Source organism: Dromaius novaehollandiae, chromosome 19 (genome assembly GCF_036370855.1).
Source record: "Dromaius novaehollandiae isolate bDroNov1 chromosome 19, bDroNov1.hap1, whole genome shotgun sequence".
Taxonomy (NCBI): Eukaryota; Metazoa; Chordata; class Aves; order Casuariiformes; family Dromaiidae; genus Dromaius; species Dromaius novaehollandiae.
In genome coordinates, this window is record NC_088116.1 from 1,214,294 (window position 1) to 1,230,125 (window position 15,832).

At 47.8% G+C, this 15,832-nt stretch overlaps 1 protein-coding gene across 3 annotated transcripts in view; it reads left to right on the plus strand.

Moving 5' to 3' along the window:
- The window catches only part of CLUH (clustered mitochondria homolog), a 39,284-nt gene that overhangs the window by 18,956 nt on the left and 4,496 nt on the right, over positions 1–15,832 (plus strand). For all 3 annotated transcript variants that reach the window (XM_064523013.1, XM_026106534.2, XM_064523012.1), the window contains exons 8-24: positions 530–677; positions 1,455–1,547; positions 2,063–2,757; positions 3,969–4,186; positions 4,826–4,930; positions 6,091–6,191; positions 7,354–7,506; positions 8,182–8,244; positions 8,981–9,225; positions 9,683–9,767; positions 10,472–10,625; positions 11,124–11,263; positions 11,365–11,445; positions 12,221–12,346; positions 12,895–13,016; positions 14,455–14,548; positions 15,333–15,467. In XM_064523013.1, the coding sequence (XP_064379083.1) occupies positions 530–677; positions 1,455–1,547; positions 2,063–2,757; positions 3,969–4,186; positions 4,826–4,930; positions 6,091–6,191; positions 7,354–7,506; positions 8,182–8,244; positions 8,981–9,225; positions 9,683–9,767; positions 10,472–10,625; positions 11,124–11,263; positions 11,365–11,445; positions 12,221–12,346; positions 12,895–13,016; positions 14,455–14,548; positions 15,333–15,467 (2,758 nt within the window). The remainder of the gene's footprint in view (positions 1–529; positions 678–1,454; positions 1,548–2,062; positions 2,758–3,968; positions 4,187–4,825; positions 4,931–6,090; positions 6,192–7,353; positions 7,507–8,181; positions 8,245–8,980; positions 9,226–9,682; positions 9,768–10,471; positions 10,626–11,123; positions 11,264–11,364; positions 11,446–12,220; positions 12,347–12,894; positions 13,017–14,454; positions 14,549–15,332; positions 15,468–15,832) is intronic.

Genomic DNA, 15,832 nt, shown 5'->3' on the forward strand with positions numbered 1-15,832 from the left:
AAAACCTGTCATTCTGTAGAGTCCATTTAACGAACTGCCCAGGCTCAGCAGGATACAAATTGACAGGCGCATTGTGTGGCTTTCAGGAATCCTGCTTCTGGTCTCATTAAGTAGATGAAAGTGACACTATACGAGGGCTGGAAATTAGCGGTGGCCTCCAGTCCACCACTGTGACTGGCCACTTGAAAAATGATTATACTGTGTTGCTCGTTGGGCCAGAAGTAAATACAGATGAGACTCCAGCCCCTGCTGAGAGCAGACTGACTACACAAAAGGCTGTTGGGTGAAGCTTGCTTTTCACTTCATTAGTGGGTGTGTGCTGTGAGCTTATATTGTATGCTGCAGCCCTTATGGACTGGAGTGAAAGCCGAGAGCCAGCCTGACAGAGGTGGCCAGCTGGGAGTGGTGATCCCTCGCCTCCGCGCTTGTTTTGTGGCCAATGGAGAGCATTACGGGGATCTCCAGAACTGAGAATAAAATCGAAGAGGAGGGAGTGGGAAGAGCCTAATTGTTTTCACTTCCAAATTAGGGTTCAGAGACACCCTTTTGAAAGGATAGCCACTCCTTTCCAAGTGTACAGCTGGACGGCTCCACAAGCAGAACATGCCATGGACTGTGTCCGGGCAGAAGATGCTTATACGTCTAGACTGGGCTATGAAGAGCACATACCTGGACAGGTATCGGTCCCGCTTTGTCCGAGACTGCTGGCGGTAGCACTGTCTAGTGCACTGGGAGCCTGTTAACTTTTACCAGCCAGCAGAGCTCTGGTATTTGTGGAGGGGTCTTGCTTATCAAGGGAGAACTTGCATGAGTTCAGTGAGAAAGAGTTGAACTCATTCTCAACCGTGACCTTGAACTGTAGAGGGCTGTGCTGCTCAGTGTAGCTTTCCTGAGTACATATAAAGGTCTGAGGAGCAATTTCTGTGCAAGTATCTACAAGTCCCTTATGTCCCCCAAACACCTGAGTAGTGTCACTGAACTGCACAGAAAGCAAAGCACCCCTCTGTCCACGTCAGTCCAGGAACGACCAGCTCTTGCTTCTAAACAAGCAATTCCAGATGTTTCAGTCGCAGCCTCATAGCATGAAATCTTCCAGGCCTTGGAATGGTGCAGGTCTGTAGAGGCTGCGCATGGGTGGTTGTCTGTCTGTGGTGTGATCGCATCAGACTAGCGAAGTCTGCACCGTGTTACTCCAAAGCTGTCAAGCTGGTATTTCGGTGAAACTGCACTGTGTAACTCGGACCAATGTAAAATATATCCCAAATTACCACTGAATAAGCACTGCTCTCAATGACTGCTCCTGCTGTTAATTCACTTCCTCTGAATGTCATGTCAGCCTAAAATCCCCCCCGCCTTTCCCTTCTCTCAAACTGCCTTGTAAACCAGAAAACACTGATTTTCCCAGCCCCTGCCTACACAATGCATTGCTTCCCACAAGGCTTTGACTCTTTCAGACCAGAGACTGGAATGAGGAGCTGCAGACTACACGAGAGCTACCGCGCAAGAACCTGCCAGAGAGGCTGCTGAGAGAACGAGCTATTTTCAAGGTAACTTTGGGATGTGCAGGCAACTCTTACTTAACCCTATCCCTGCTGTCCATATCGCAGCCGGACTCTTTGCCTGGGCTTACCCTTAAACTGCAGGAGGTTCTCTGAGCTGAGGGGCCTTGCCTGTCTGCCTTCTGCTGTCAGCCCTTGGGGAGCTCCTTGACCCGTATCTCCCCGCTAACCATGAGGCAGGCCTCTTTCCGTCCTGTGCTGTTCTGTTCGATCCAGTCCCCCTTTGAGTGGGTGGGAGGAACAGAGGAAGGATGGATGCGCATAAGCCTAAACCCTCTTCTGCAGCGCGTTAATGAGATAGCCATCGTGCTCCCCGATGTTCTGGGTCCTGGAGCATGTATGAGCTACCAGTCAGGCTCCCAAAAGTAAAAGGCAGGCGATCTGCCTGCCTGCTGGGGCCATCCGGAGGTGAGGCGTGAAGAAGGCTGCAGAGAGCTTTGAGCGCAGAGTGCTGGGAGCATGTGAGCCCTTCCTCATCCAGCTTCCTCTTAACCTACCTGCAGGTTCACAGCGACTTCACTGCAGCAGCAACAAGAGGTGCCATGGCTGTCATTGATGGTAATGTCATGGCTATCAACCCCAGCGAGGAGACCAAGATGCAAATGTTCATCTGGAACAACATCTTTTTCAGCCTGGGCTTTGACGTCCGTGACCACTACAAGGACTTTGGAGGCGATGTTGCTGCTTATGTAGCTCCTACCAATGACCTCAATGGTGTGCGGACCTATAATGCTGTGGATGTAGAAGGGCTGTACACGCTGGGGACTGTAGTGGTGGATTACAGGGGTTACAGGGTGACGGCTCAGTCTATTATTCCTGGGATCTTGGAAAGGGAGCAGGAGCAGAGTGTCATCTATGGGTCAATAGACTTTGGCAAGACAGTTGTCTCACACCCCAAGTACCTGGAGCTGCTGGAGAAGACCAGCAGGCCACTTAAGATCCAGAAGCACAAAGTCCTGAACGACAAGAATGAGGAGGTGGAGCTGTGCTCCTCGGTGGAGTGCAAAGGCATCATTGGCAATGACGGGCGGCACTACATCCTGGACCTGCTGCGCACTTTCCCGCCCGATCTGAACTTCCTGCCTGTTGAAGGGGAGGAAATGCCAGAAGAATGTAAGAAAATGGGGTTCCCCAAGCAGCACAGGCACAAGCTTTGCTGTCTGCGGCAAGAGCTTGTGGATGCCTTCGTAGAGCACAGGTGAGCTGAGCTCCCCCTTTCTTCCGTATGCGCGCTGGTAAGTCTGAGTTCGGACCAGGCTGCCTTCTCCCAGGGACATTGCCACAAAGCTCCTAGAATAGTGCAGCTAATGCCCTTGGCCCTGCAGGTGCAATTATAGAAACTTAATCACTGAGAGATTAAAACAGTGGAGATTCTGATAGGGTTACAGGGAGCTGGGGAAAGAGATGGCTTGGCTTTTTAGTCTCCCAAGTCTTTTATTTGTGCGCGTGCGTTTTTGTAATTTCCTGTCCAAAGACTTAAAGTTCTTCTTTCTCTGTAGATGTCCTGTACTCCTGATGTCTAGGGAATAGGAAGGATTTATACTCCTTTTTCAGGCTCTTGATGTCTTGGATGCAGCGTTTTTGTTCTAGGGGCTAGGAAAAAAAAAGTACCTTTGGGCACTACTGAAGCCACCTCTGTGGTGAAACGTGTAGGCTTCCCTGCTCGCCCCGCACAGGCAAGGAAGTGGGAGCTCCGGGAGCAGCATAACAGCGTGGTGCAGCGGTGTGGTGCTGGCGTTAATGCCCCTCTTTCCAACGCGGAGGACTGCAGGGCGCTCTGCTACTGCGGATGGTCAGAGTGTGATTTTGCTGCTCTTCCAGCTGCTGGCTGAGGAGCCTGGCCTGCTGAGCGACCGGTTCCGCAGCCAGGCGCTCTTCCCAGTCCTGCCAGGTGCGGGCAGGTGGGCTCCGCTGCTCGGCAGGAGAGCTCCCAGGCCAGCGGCGTGCAGGACTGTGGCCGTAGGGTGCTGCTGCTCCTTGGCTGGGAGAGGCTGGGCCTCCCCATGCTAAGGTCTCTTGGCAGAATTGATGCTGGTTTTTGGTTGGCATAGTCCTGCGCATCTGGCAGTCGGGCTGGGAGTCTTCCTGAGCTGTCTGCTGGCTCTGCACGTGGAAAGCCGTTTGTAACCACTGCAGAGAGACTAGTTTCCCAGTGCGATGGGTATGAAAATCAGTGTGGGTTGTTTGTTTTTCTCTTTGTTACATTAATGACAGATGTGAGAATAATGTGTACTGCTTTGATATGGGAAAGCTCATGAATAAAGGGCGTACGTCCTGCCTTTGCACAGGACAACTGGATGGTCCTAACTTTATTAGTTTCTCCTCTCCTAGAGGAGAGTTGTTCCCCTTGGGTTCTCCTGCTGCGTGTGCTGTTTGTCTTTGCTGATTTCTTCTTTTCTTTTGCTGTAGATACCTCTTATTCATGAAGCTGGCAGCACTGCAGCTGATGCAGCAGAAAGCCAACAAGCAGGAAAGCTCAGGTGCATTGGAAAATGGCACCTCTCCAGAGAACGGGACTGCAGAAAGTGAGAAGTCTGAGTCGGACGATGGTAAAATGGATGATAATGTGACTGGACTTGAGCAGGTTAAAGAGCTTGCTGAGACCATTGCATCTGATGACGGAGCAGGTACTTAGTCCTCTGCAGCAGAAGCAGTCGGGGGCTCCCGCGGTAGCTGGTGGGCTCTGTCCCTGATAGGAAGTGAGCCAGACTGAGGGGAGGTGGTCAAACGGGACAAGCACTGGCTGCTTCAGTTAATAGTGTTTTAGCCTTTGCATGAGCTGTTCACACACTAAGAAACTACTCTCTCCTGCTGTCCTGGAGGCAGGCTGGGTAAGTGGGCTAACTCTCTCTGAAATGCAGCAGACAGACGCATTAGCTCTGACGGAAGAACGGGAGCCTGACCAGCAGGCCGGCCTCCTGGGGGGTCGGCAGCCCGCAGCCGGGGGGTCAGAGTCCTGGTGGAGGGGGTCTGGCAGCTCTGGGGAGTGCGCAATGCTTAAACACCTCTGAAAATCCTGGACTTGAAGTTAAGCATCTAAGGTTGGGGGAGAGGGTGCACAGGTATTCTAGATAAGTCTTGTTCAGATTTTGCATTCTGCATCTGTCCTCCTTCCCAAATATCTTACCACTGACTGTCTACTGGATTTCTGCAGTGTGTGCCATCATCACTGCTTTAAGTAACAAAACTTTTCTCTTACTTTAATACCTAGGCTTGTCGCTTTCTAAAATCTACACTTGTTTTTATTCTTTTCCTTCCTCTTCCAGTGGATCCCAAAAGCAGAGAAGTGATTCGAAATGCTTGCAAGGCTGTAGGCTCCATTAGCGATGCATCATTTGACATTCGGTTTAACCCAGATATTTTCTCACCAGGTATGTGCACAAAGAACCGGGTTTCGTCTTCCTTTAGAGGATTGCTGTGTCCAGCAAGCTACAGACATAAACGTGTTCTGTAGCCAGCAATAATGCTGGCTTCTGTCTAGCTGGGCATGGTGCAAGGCTCTCCATGCAGCACAAAAATACAGAAGAGGGAAAGAAATATAATTGATTGCAATGCTCAAACTACCAAATGCAGATGGTAAGCTGTCTCCCACCATGGCATTCGGGGGAGGTCTGCAGAGCACTGCCAAGAATCTTCATGTCTTCTTCCAGCATCCCAGCTGCTAGACCACATGAGAAGAGGCGGGGGGGGGGGGGGGGCCATTAAATTTGGTCCTAACATTTTCTGTGCAAACAACTACAATAGTTGTAGTTGGATGACTGATGCTGGATCCTCAGTGGAGGGCAGGGTTTGTTCTAGCAGTATCATGGTGAGTAGGTCACGGTGCCCTTTCAAATCTTCACATCAGTTGTGGGTGTTATATGTAGCTTTCTGTGACTGGAATCACTGTTCTTGACTTGGGAATATAATACAGCTGCTGAAAGTGTTTATAGGGGTGAGCAAAGGCTGTGTACATGCACATTGCAAGGGAATGGTCGTGTAGTTCATCTTAGCTTGGAATAAACATGTCAGAAGGACCGTGTGTTTTGAACACCCAGCCATTCTCTCAGGCCGGTGTAAAGATTAGTGCTTTGGTACTGACTCTGCTGCCAGAACATACAACTGTGTTTTAATTTCGTGTGTGCCAAACCAAAATGCTTTGAGCTTCTAGCGCTTGCAGTATTTGCTGGCCCATCTGCTGAAATGTGCCCATTCCTGTCTAGCCAGTTGACTCTTTGCACTGTAAGTGGAAGTGGTGTATGCAGTACTTTGCAATAGATAGAACGGACCAGATAAAGGCACAACTTCTGCTCTTTAAAGGCTGTGTTAAGAACGAGTGGGCACAAAGCAGCACAGCCACTAACAAAGCAGCACAGGTAAGGTTTTTCCTATTGAAACATGCTGCAGAGTAGATGGCTGTTGAAGAAGTGTCTTTAATTCCAGGGAGGTAGAATTACTTTAGCTTGTTACCTTGTCTTGTTGTATGACTTCGTATGTAAGGGGGGCTTTCCCCAAGTTACATGTCTTACATTTTCCATTTTCTTGCTCTTAGGTGTTCGTTTTCCTGAGTCTAGCAAGGAAGAAGTGCAGGATCAGAAGCAGTTACTGAAGGATGCTGCTGCGTTCCTACTTTCATGCCAGATTCCGGGTTTGGTAAGGAACTGACAGCCAGCACTAATGTCCTCTCTGAAAGCTTGCCTCAAGTCTGGCCACTCTGAAGAGCAAACGCTGATGTGGTCTTACGCTGCCTTCTCCCGACCAAAGGCTGTGTTCTCCTGCTGTCAGCTGAAGTTCTGGCACAGGCGGTGAAGTACAGCGAACGGTGTCAGCATCTCTGATGCAAGCATAAGAGGGGTTTTCCGTTTCCCATTTTACATCATGGCGTTATTTTCCCACCTCACTCCAACCAAAAATATATGTCATTAATAATTAACAGATTTGTCAAGAGTTGGGAGCAGTAAAGACCATGTAAGTCACCCTCCCTTGCCCTAGGCATCCTGCACAGCTCACTCTATTATCTGACCTTGATTGAATCAATTCATGACTAATAATTCTGGAGTAAACTGGTAAATTGCTCTTGCTAATATCTGGTCTAAACATTCCTTCTGCAAGTCTTAAGCATTTGAGGTGCTTACCCACTCGCCTGCTAGATAAGAAACATCAGCTGTTCCCTTCTTAAACCGTTTTCTAAAGTGATTGCTAATGTGCTTATTACAGCTGGTGCTGCTAGCTAGGAGGGTGGAACTGGTGTTCTTCCTCCAAGAAGTCCAGTAGCTCTTAGTCTTAACCAGAGAGAAGCTAAACCCTTGTCAGATTTTTTTTTCTAAACTCTACCTCTCTGTAAATCCACTATTTTGTAGTTAGTCCACTAGTTTTGTAGGATAGTTTTTAAGATTGGCTGTTCAGTCTTAATTGTCAAGGGGAATGAATCAGAAAAGGGCTGGACTTATTTTGCAAGATATTTCATACACTAGTAGCTAAATCCAAAATGCTGCGCAAGCGTGTGCTTGAGGGCAAGTTACAGACTAGCACAGAACTGCTGTAAGCAGGCAGTTCACCCTGCTCTGTTTCAGAAAGTAACTGGTGTTACTTCCTGACATGCATTAAGTGACTTTTTATCAGCATTTCAACACAACTTAAAATGCAAGTGCCATTTCCCCTTATCAGGAAAGCGTGTACAACTCCATAGCCTTCTAATGGGAAGTGTGTGTTTAGTTAGTGACTGTAAGGTCCTTAAAGCAGAGAGAAGCCTGTTCCACAAGCACTCTTTCCTTTGTCTGCTCTCTGTAAACCAAAGTCTGCATATTCTCTGCAGGTCAAGGACTGCCTGGATCACACTGTGCTCCCGATGGATGGGGCTACCTTAGCAGAGGCCATGCACCAGCGGGGCATCAACATGCGCTACTTGGGCAAAGTGGTCAACTTCATCACCAAGACTCCCGGCCACGCTCAGTTGGATCACATTTTTGTAAGCATCACGCTTAACTTCAGACTGTTACTTAAAACTGCTTCTGGGATCATTTGTCTTGTATAGATTCCAACTTAGCTAATTGTTTTCTCTATGTAAAAATGAGCAGCTTCAAAAGAGAGGAGGAGGAAGAAAGAACTCTAAGTAGTAGATAGGGAGTTTCACTTCCAGTCCTTAGTGGCTTTCATTATGTTAGGGAGTCTGAGTGTCCTTTGGGATACAGAAGTGCTTCAGGGGTTCCCAAGCTTAATAGCAGGTAAACACAGCTTGAGTTTTTCAAGCCATGCATGTGCCCCTAAGATCGACAGGGGCTTTGGACCAAGCTGGGGAGTGCCGCATGTAGCGTGCCGGGGTTACGTGCAAGCCTGTTGGTGACGGTCTCGGGCCGAGCGCTTGGTGCCCTGTCCTGAGGGTGCTCGCGGTGGTGCTGGGAGGCACCAGCAGAGCCGAGTGCTCCTGCGCTAGGTGACTTGCCATCACCAGGCATGGGCGAGCGTGGGGGCTCTTCTCCGACTCCAGGAGTCCTGTCAAATAAAGTACAGTGCTGGCTATAGGGTAGGGTTGCAGAATGGGTCTTCTGCAAATACTGATCAAAGGCCACTTCAAAAGCAAAGTATATCTCTTATTATTGTTATTGACTGACTCTTAGACTCTGTTCTTTGTTCCCTTGGATAGAAAATAGGAATCAGTGAATTGATCACTCGATCAGCTAAACACATCTTCAAGACATACCTTCAGGTATGACCCGCAGACTGACCTCTGGCCTTGTGTGTTCTCTCTAATGACTTTTTTTACCTCTCGCAAATAGCTGGTTGCTTCCGTTCTCTCGTTAGACAGTTCATGGGTGTTGCCTAGCAACTGGAAGTTCAATCCCATTACAGCTAAAATAGGTATACACCTGTGTATAAAGGAAAACAAGTTCCCGCAGCTTTGGGAAGACAGCTTTCCCAGAGAAGAATCATTCATGCTTTTCTTCCCCAGATTCCCATTCACTATGTTTAAAGCTTTTAGAAGTGAAATCATAGCTTGCCTTCCATGTAATACTTTTTCCTCTTAAACAGCATTGCTTTTACCCTCCTAAGAAGCTCTTTTATTGCGTGGACATTAGTGCATCTGTATACCTATGTGCATGTAGCATAGTAAAATATCTGGTTTTAGTCAAATGACAAATCTGCTTTGTATTCTTAAGTTTTTCTGCTCCAAGTAACAGGCCCAAAATGAAACTGGAAGATCAGTATTGATTTTAAGAAAACTGTGCCACATATGTATATTATTCTATGTGTACTAGTTCCACTTGAAAAGGTCAAGCCTGTCCATCTCCCCCCCACCGTGCCCCCCCTTGCTTACTGTCTCTCCCTGTCCTGGATGACTTTCCTGTTTCTGGTAGGACTGGGTCTGTGTGAGGCTCAGCGCCAGAGCAGCGCACGTGTGACAGAAGGGGTCCTCCGTGACTGATTACAGTGTCTTGCTGCAGGGTGTGGAGCTGTCGGGTTTATCAGCAGCCATCAGCCACTTCCTCAATTGCTTTCTAAGCTCCTTTCCAAATCCCATTGCCCATCTTCCAGCTGATGAGCTGGTCTCTAAGAAAAAGAATAAGAAAAGGAAAAACAGGAACCTTGGAAATGCTGATAACACTGCATGGGCCAGCATGACCCCTCAGGAGCTTTGGAAGAACATTTGTTCAGAAGCAAAGAACTACTTTGATTTTAGTCTTGAATGGTAAGCAGAGCAAATTACCCTCCCTTGTGCGTGAACTCTCACCAAACTTCTGTAGCTTTTGTTGTTCTCTAGTAGGACCTGCCTTTTTGGTTTGTTTTCTGTTTAAATGTGAATTTTTACTCTTCAGGGAATATTACACGTTTAAAACGGAAAGAAATCAGGCAAGGAGCAGTAGGGGGAAGTGTAGGGAAATCTGAAATGGGATGAAACCTGTAAGGCAAATGCAGCTAGGAAAACTAGATGAGAAGGGTTTCAGTGGAAAGTATTGATGTGCAGTTCTGTAAACTTTAATAGACCATTAGCGTGTGATATTGCTTGTTTTGTGTTGGCTTCAGTTAGCTCCTAGTTATGAAGAGACCTTTGCTTCAAATAAGCCGTGGAGGAGGGATGTGGTTGTGAGGAGGGATGTGGTTGTGTAAAAGCTTACCAAGAGCTCACCTTGTGCGTGCTTTTGCAGTGAGAATGCTGACCAAGCAGCTGAAGTGTATAATCTACAGAAAATCACCCTCCTTCGTGAAATCTCCCTCAAAACTGGAGTCCAAGTAAGATCCCCATCTTCTCTCCCTTCTGCATCATGTTCTATACGGAGAAACTTGAAGGTTAAGTGCTGTTTGTTAAACAGCTTTGCAGGGCACAGCCTTTCAGAAGGACAGTGCCTGCCCCTAGAGGTCTGCCTGTGGCGTTAACGCTGGAATACGGGTGCTAGCCTCGTGACAAGACTTCCAGAGAAATTCCTGTAGAGGGTGACTCACTGTGCATCTCCCTGGGAAGATTTGTCTGCCTGAATACAGTTCCTGTGTCTGTTCTATCTAGCGAACCAAACTGTTACAACTAGCTCTCATGCTTGTGTGTGTCCACACGCCCCTGTGCCAAGAGAAACAACTCCTTGGCTGAATTCAGCAGGACTTGGGTTGTCGTCTTTTGAAAAACCGTTGCTTTCCTTCCCACACTGCTGCCTTCTCGCTCTTCTCCTGTGTGCGGGAGTTCAGCGAGACGGTGCCTCCCTGTCGTGGGTGCTGGTGCTGGCGTGACCTCGCCGCGGCACTGCAGGGCTCTTTCACCACTAGCACGGGGCGTGCGTGGGTGCACGTGACCTTCCTCCAAAGTGCCGTCCCCAGGTAATGACACAGGAGGTGTTTGGGCTGTGAAGCCAGAAGCAGAATTCAAGGCTCGGTTTCCCCCCTGCTTTTGACAAGACCCTCGTGGAAGTCACGGCCGTGACCTTCTGTCTTTCTGGTTTCTCCAGATACTGCTGAAAGAGTACAACTTTGACAACCGGCACAAACCCACCTTCACAGAAGAGGATATTCTCAACATTTTCCCTGTAGTGAAGCATGTAAACCCCAAAGCCTCAGATGCTTTCCACTTCTTCCAGAGCGGGCAAGCGAAGGTTCAGCAAGGTACAGACCCAGCGCGCCCCTGCCTCTTGAGGGTACTGCTGCTAGGAGAGCAGGGCATGTGTGGCCTGCTGCCCCCCACCAGTGTACCCCACCTCGCTAGAGGAGAGAAATGGGGTCTCCAAGACTGTCTGAGTCACAGATTGGCTATAAAGTTATCAGCTATGAACAAGGATGGATATAGGAGAGCTATTTCTTTCTCCCAGGTTTTAGTCCTTTAACAAGGCAGTGACCTCAAGCTACATATCCTGCTGCTGTTTTCTGGAGCCACATAGATTTCACTGCATGGATAGCACATTTTTCCGGTAGCATTAGGGGTAATTATCCTTGTGGCTCAGGACTTCAGTGAAGAAAATCTGCTAAATTTTTTTGATAGTAATTTTCTTCCCAGGAGGTTGCAGGCAAATGCTTAACAAAAACTAATTTTCTTGGTGTGGGCGTGTGGGTTTTTGTATGTTTGTGTCTTCTCGTTTGTTTTTGTTTTGTTTTTTTCCCCTTCAGGTTTCTTGAAGGAGGGCTGTGAGCTCATCAATGAAGCCTTAAACTTGTTTAACAATGTGTATGGTGCTATGCATGTAGAAATCTGTGCCTGCCTGAGGCTGCTAGCTCGTCTCAACTATATCATGGGAGATTATTCAGAGGTAGGCAAGTGCTCACAGGGGCTGTTTGGTCCTCCCCTTCTTTCCCCCATGCTTCCTTGTTCAGGTGCACGACTTGTCCTTGGGTCTTCTGTTCTGTTTAGGCCTTAAGTAATCAGCAGAAAGCGGTGCTAATGAGTGAGAGGGTCCTGGGTATTGAACATCCCAACACGATTCAAGAATACGTAAGTACAGGGGGCTGGGGGTGAGGCAGCGTTTCATGGACGCCCCTGGCATCTGCGAGCCTTCATTCATGTCTGAACCTAGCAAACATCTGCAGTTCTCCTTCCTTTGCACCGTTCTTCCCAGAATTCTCTACTTTTGTCATAAGCTCACAATTTCTCTTGGAAGTCTCTGGTTCCCAGTTGACTTCTTTATTATTAGGACAAAATATGTGGGCAAAAGAGCTTCTGCAACCTTGAGACTTTGTGGGTTCATAGGAGTTAAAGGAAAAGGTTTGAAATGTAGGTTTTAATATTGTATGTGAAAATAAATACAGTGTTTGCTGGGAAAGAGAGGCAAGTCAGAGGCAAAGATCTGTTGTCTAGACTGGCAGTTCTGACCTACAGTTTTCAGGAGCGCTGCGAGCAGAAAACACAGGTCTTGCAATTGTTCACACTTGAATAGTTCCTGTATCTTAAGATTTTTGTAAACTGAATGCTTAAGTGTTTGGGTTATGAGCATCCCGCGTGATAAGAACTTGAAGTCTTACTTAGTTTAGATGCCTAAGAAATACTGAAATGAAATATTTCAACTGTTTCTCAGTACTGTAACTTATGTAGATACCTCAGGAGAGCTGTAAATTAACTAGCAGGCTTGTATCTTTTCTGAATAGTTGAAATCCTTTTTCACATTAAAGGAGGATCTTTTTTTGTGTGACTATGGCAGTGGAATAGAGAGATCACTTGGCTTTAGAAAGCGGTAAACAGCATTAATGCTTGATTATTTCTTATGTTATAGATGCACCTTGCTCTGTACTGCTTTGCAAACAGCCAGCTCTCTACAGCATTAAACTTACTGTACCGTGCACGCTACCTCATGCTGTTGGTATTTGGGGAGGATCACCCAGAAATGGCACTCTTAGATGTAAGTAATCTCTTAGAGTCAAAGTCTTCAAGAAACCTCGTGTTCTTTAAAATGTCTGTGTTGCCGAGCTATTTCAAGTGTCTGTATAGGCACTGCTTTTTCCTCCTTGGGTTTACTACCAGTTAGTACCATTATGAGAGTGGGAAAATGGAGTTCATGACTATTTAGCTAGGAAGGCCAGCCTTCTGTGTCCAGAGCGCTTGCACTGGGGCACTGGAGATGTGGGTTAAAGTCCCGTAATCCTTGGGGAAAAGTCCCTAATTTAGCCTGGTCTTTGTTCCCCTCTGTAAATTGGAGAGAGCTCCTTACCTCTGTTCTGTCTGGCTTACTTGGACTGAACTGGAAAGGGGAGAATGGTCTCCTGTCATGTGTTACGTGCTATGGAGATGCCTTTTTGTAGGCATATCTAGGCCTCATCTGAGGCTACAGACAACCTTTTCAAGCAGTGAAATACCTGTCGGTGGTCTTATTTACAAAGCAGTAAATGCTTTGATTTTGCCTTTCTGAATGCCTGCTTTTGACTGCTTTTGTGTGGTGACTCCACGCAGAACAACATCGGCTTGGTGCTCCACGGAGTTATGGAGTATGACCTGTCTCTCCGGTTCCTGGAGAATGCCCTGGCCATCAGCTCCAAGTATCACGGCTCCAAGTCCTTGAAAGTTGCGCTAAGGTGAGGCACGGTGGAGTGCTGGGCTGGGTCCTGGTACCGTCAGAGAGCGAATACATCCAGCGTATGCTCATACGGGAGGGCTCTGCTCTGGCTGCGTCCAGCTGTATCCTTTAATTTACAGATTCTACCTAGTCCCAGCTGGTCTGTCAGGCTCCTTGGGCTGCATGCATTCAAGGTCATGGTGCAGCTAGGAAGGTGTGGTGCCAGTCTGAACTGAGCATCCAAGCTTGTCTGGAAGGATGGAGATCTCTTGTTCTTGAAGATAGTTATGAGATTCACTGTAATACTCTTTGCCTCAAAATATGACAGAATGACCCTGGTCCTTGTGGACTAGTGGTAGAAAAATGCACGTGGCAAGTGAAGGTTGGAGAGGAAGGCTAATGTAATCATACTGGGATGATAGGTAATGTCTGTCTTTATTTCAGCCCTCAGGTAGCTGTCTTTGAGATACGTATCATTTGCTTTTGTCCTTTACCAGTAAGGCCCTGTATTTGAATAAGATACTGAGCAGCTCCCTTGGGTTTCCAGGAGAGCTGTGAGTGGTCGCACCTTTAGCATCAGCTCTAAGTACCCCCTGCTTCTCAGTGCTGTTTGCGCTGTCCTTGAATGCAAAACTGGCTCACAACCAGGCAGTGGCCCACTACTCATTACTACTACCACATTGCAACCCATCTGTTCTTTGTCAGAGCGAAAATAAATCTTACAAAGCACACACAAGAGTCCCATTTGTTTTCTAGTAGTTGATTGATATGCTTTCGGCAGAAAGCATCTCTCCTTCCCTCAGTAGCACTGGGATGCTTTGAGATCCAGCACCTCCCACAGAATAACACTGCCAAAAATAGAAATCTTTGTTCATTCCAAAAACATTAAAGATGCGAAGTCCACGTCAAATCAACCCTCCCAACTGGAGAGAGACCAGGTGACTTGGATCCCGGCTCTGCCACTGTTTTGCTAGTTTTTTCTGTACCAGAAGATTTTTGACTTTTGGCTGGACTAATCAAGTTATTCACGCATTTGCTTTCCAAGAAGCAAAAAGCCCCCTTTCCAATGGGAGCGGCTTATGGCTGCTTGCTTTCCCTCTGCTTAACAAGTCTGGCTACTGAGATGCTCCTGTGGACGTGCCGCAGCCATTCGGTATTGCGCTGGAGCCTTCATTCCTGCAGCACCCAGGAAATCTGCTGTCAAACCCCCCAGTCCATTTCTTCTTTAGATCATTTCTCACTATTTTAATAGAAGTCAAGCACAAGTCATTGCAGTATGTTAATCCCAAAATGGGGGGTGGGGAGGAACTGCCAACAAACTATTCAGAGTCCAGTGTCTCATTTGGTGCTAGTATTGAGACTTCTGGACTCTGTTTGGCTAAAGCTATGTTCCGTGTAGTGCAGAAGTGTTTCTTCTTTCATTATGGTCCCTCTAAAGGCTTTTCTTCCCCTCGCAGTCACCACTTGGTAGCCCGAGTGTATGAGAGCAAAGCAGAATTCCGGTCAGCTCTGCAGCATGAGAAGGAAGGCTACACGATCTACAAAAACCAGGTAACGAGCCTGTGGTCTCTTACCAGAAAGCGATATGATAAAAGTTGAGAAGTGAGCACTGCCACAGCAAAAATAAATCCACAACTTACAATTCGAGGAGGCAGAATTGCTGCCCTGTGTCATAATTGGCAGATTTTCATGTCAAAACAGTCCTTGAATGGGCTCCTTTCTGCAAGTTTGTCTGTTCTTGCTCTACCCTCAACACTGGACAGAAACTTCTGGTAGTGGCTCGGCCCCATGCGGAGTGTGTGATATTTGTTGCTGCTGGAAGGGAGCAAGCACGTTCTGGCAGGGCACTGAAAGAGCTGGCATATCCTCTCTACTTTTTGTGTCACCTGTCTTAAATGTCAGAGCCAAGCTAGCTTAGTAGTTGAGCTGTTCCGTGCACAATAACCTCTCCTGCTTGCAGCTCTTGCTGATGCACAGTAAAACTTCTGCATCGGCCTGGAGTCTGCCTGAACACGTCTGCAGCAGCGCAGCCGTGATTCAGTGCCGTCTCGCTGAGCAGAAGCAAGGCCTGGCGGAGGGAATGCTGCTCGCCCTGCAAACATGCTTCTGCTTGATGGAAACGTGTAGCTTTGACAGCAAGGCTCCTACAGTAATGTGGGGTGGTAGTGAGTTTTCTGATGGTTGGCTGCTTTTGTTTGTTTTATTAATGTCAAGGCAGGTGAAATCCAGTTCTGATAGGTCTCTGTAAGGATGTTAAGCCAACAGAGACTAGGAGCGCACACGGGTTTGGAACCTGTTCCGACTTATAACGTGACTTCTTTTCTTTTCTGATTAGCTCGGAGAACACCATGAAAAGACCAAAGAGAGCTCTGAGTACTTGAAATACCTGACTCAGCAAGCAGTCGCTCTTCAACGCACAATGAATGAGATCTACAAGAATGGATCCAACGCGAACATTATGCCACTTAAGGTAACCTCATGCACTGAGGGCGATCGAGGGTACTTGCTGTAGCGGCACAGGCTGTGTTCAGCTGTGACTGAAGAGCACGTGAGTGTAAGTGTGCAGACTCCCGCCTGTGCAGGGAGTGTTAACAGCCGTACCAGTTGCAGACACTTCACAAGCGGGAGGTTCCTGCAGGGGCAGAGGCTCAGATGGATGCAGCGAAGTATAAACAACGAGAATTCGCCCTCAGCTGTCGAATGTCCTGGGCTCCAGCTCCTTCTCCTGAGCTCAAGCAGCTGAGGGTTTGAAGCAGAGGGTGTTGCAGGGCGGCTAGAGAAAGGGGTGGGAGTGAGTTGGGCAGCTGGCAGTGTGGGAGCCCGGAACCCCCCCGC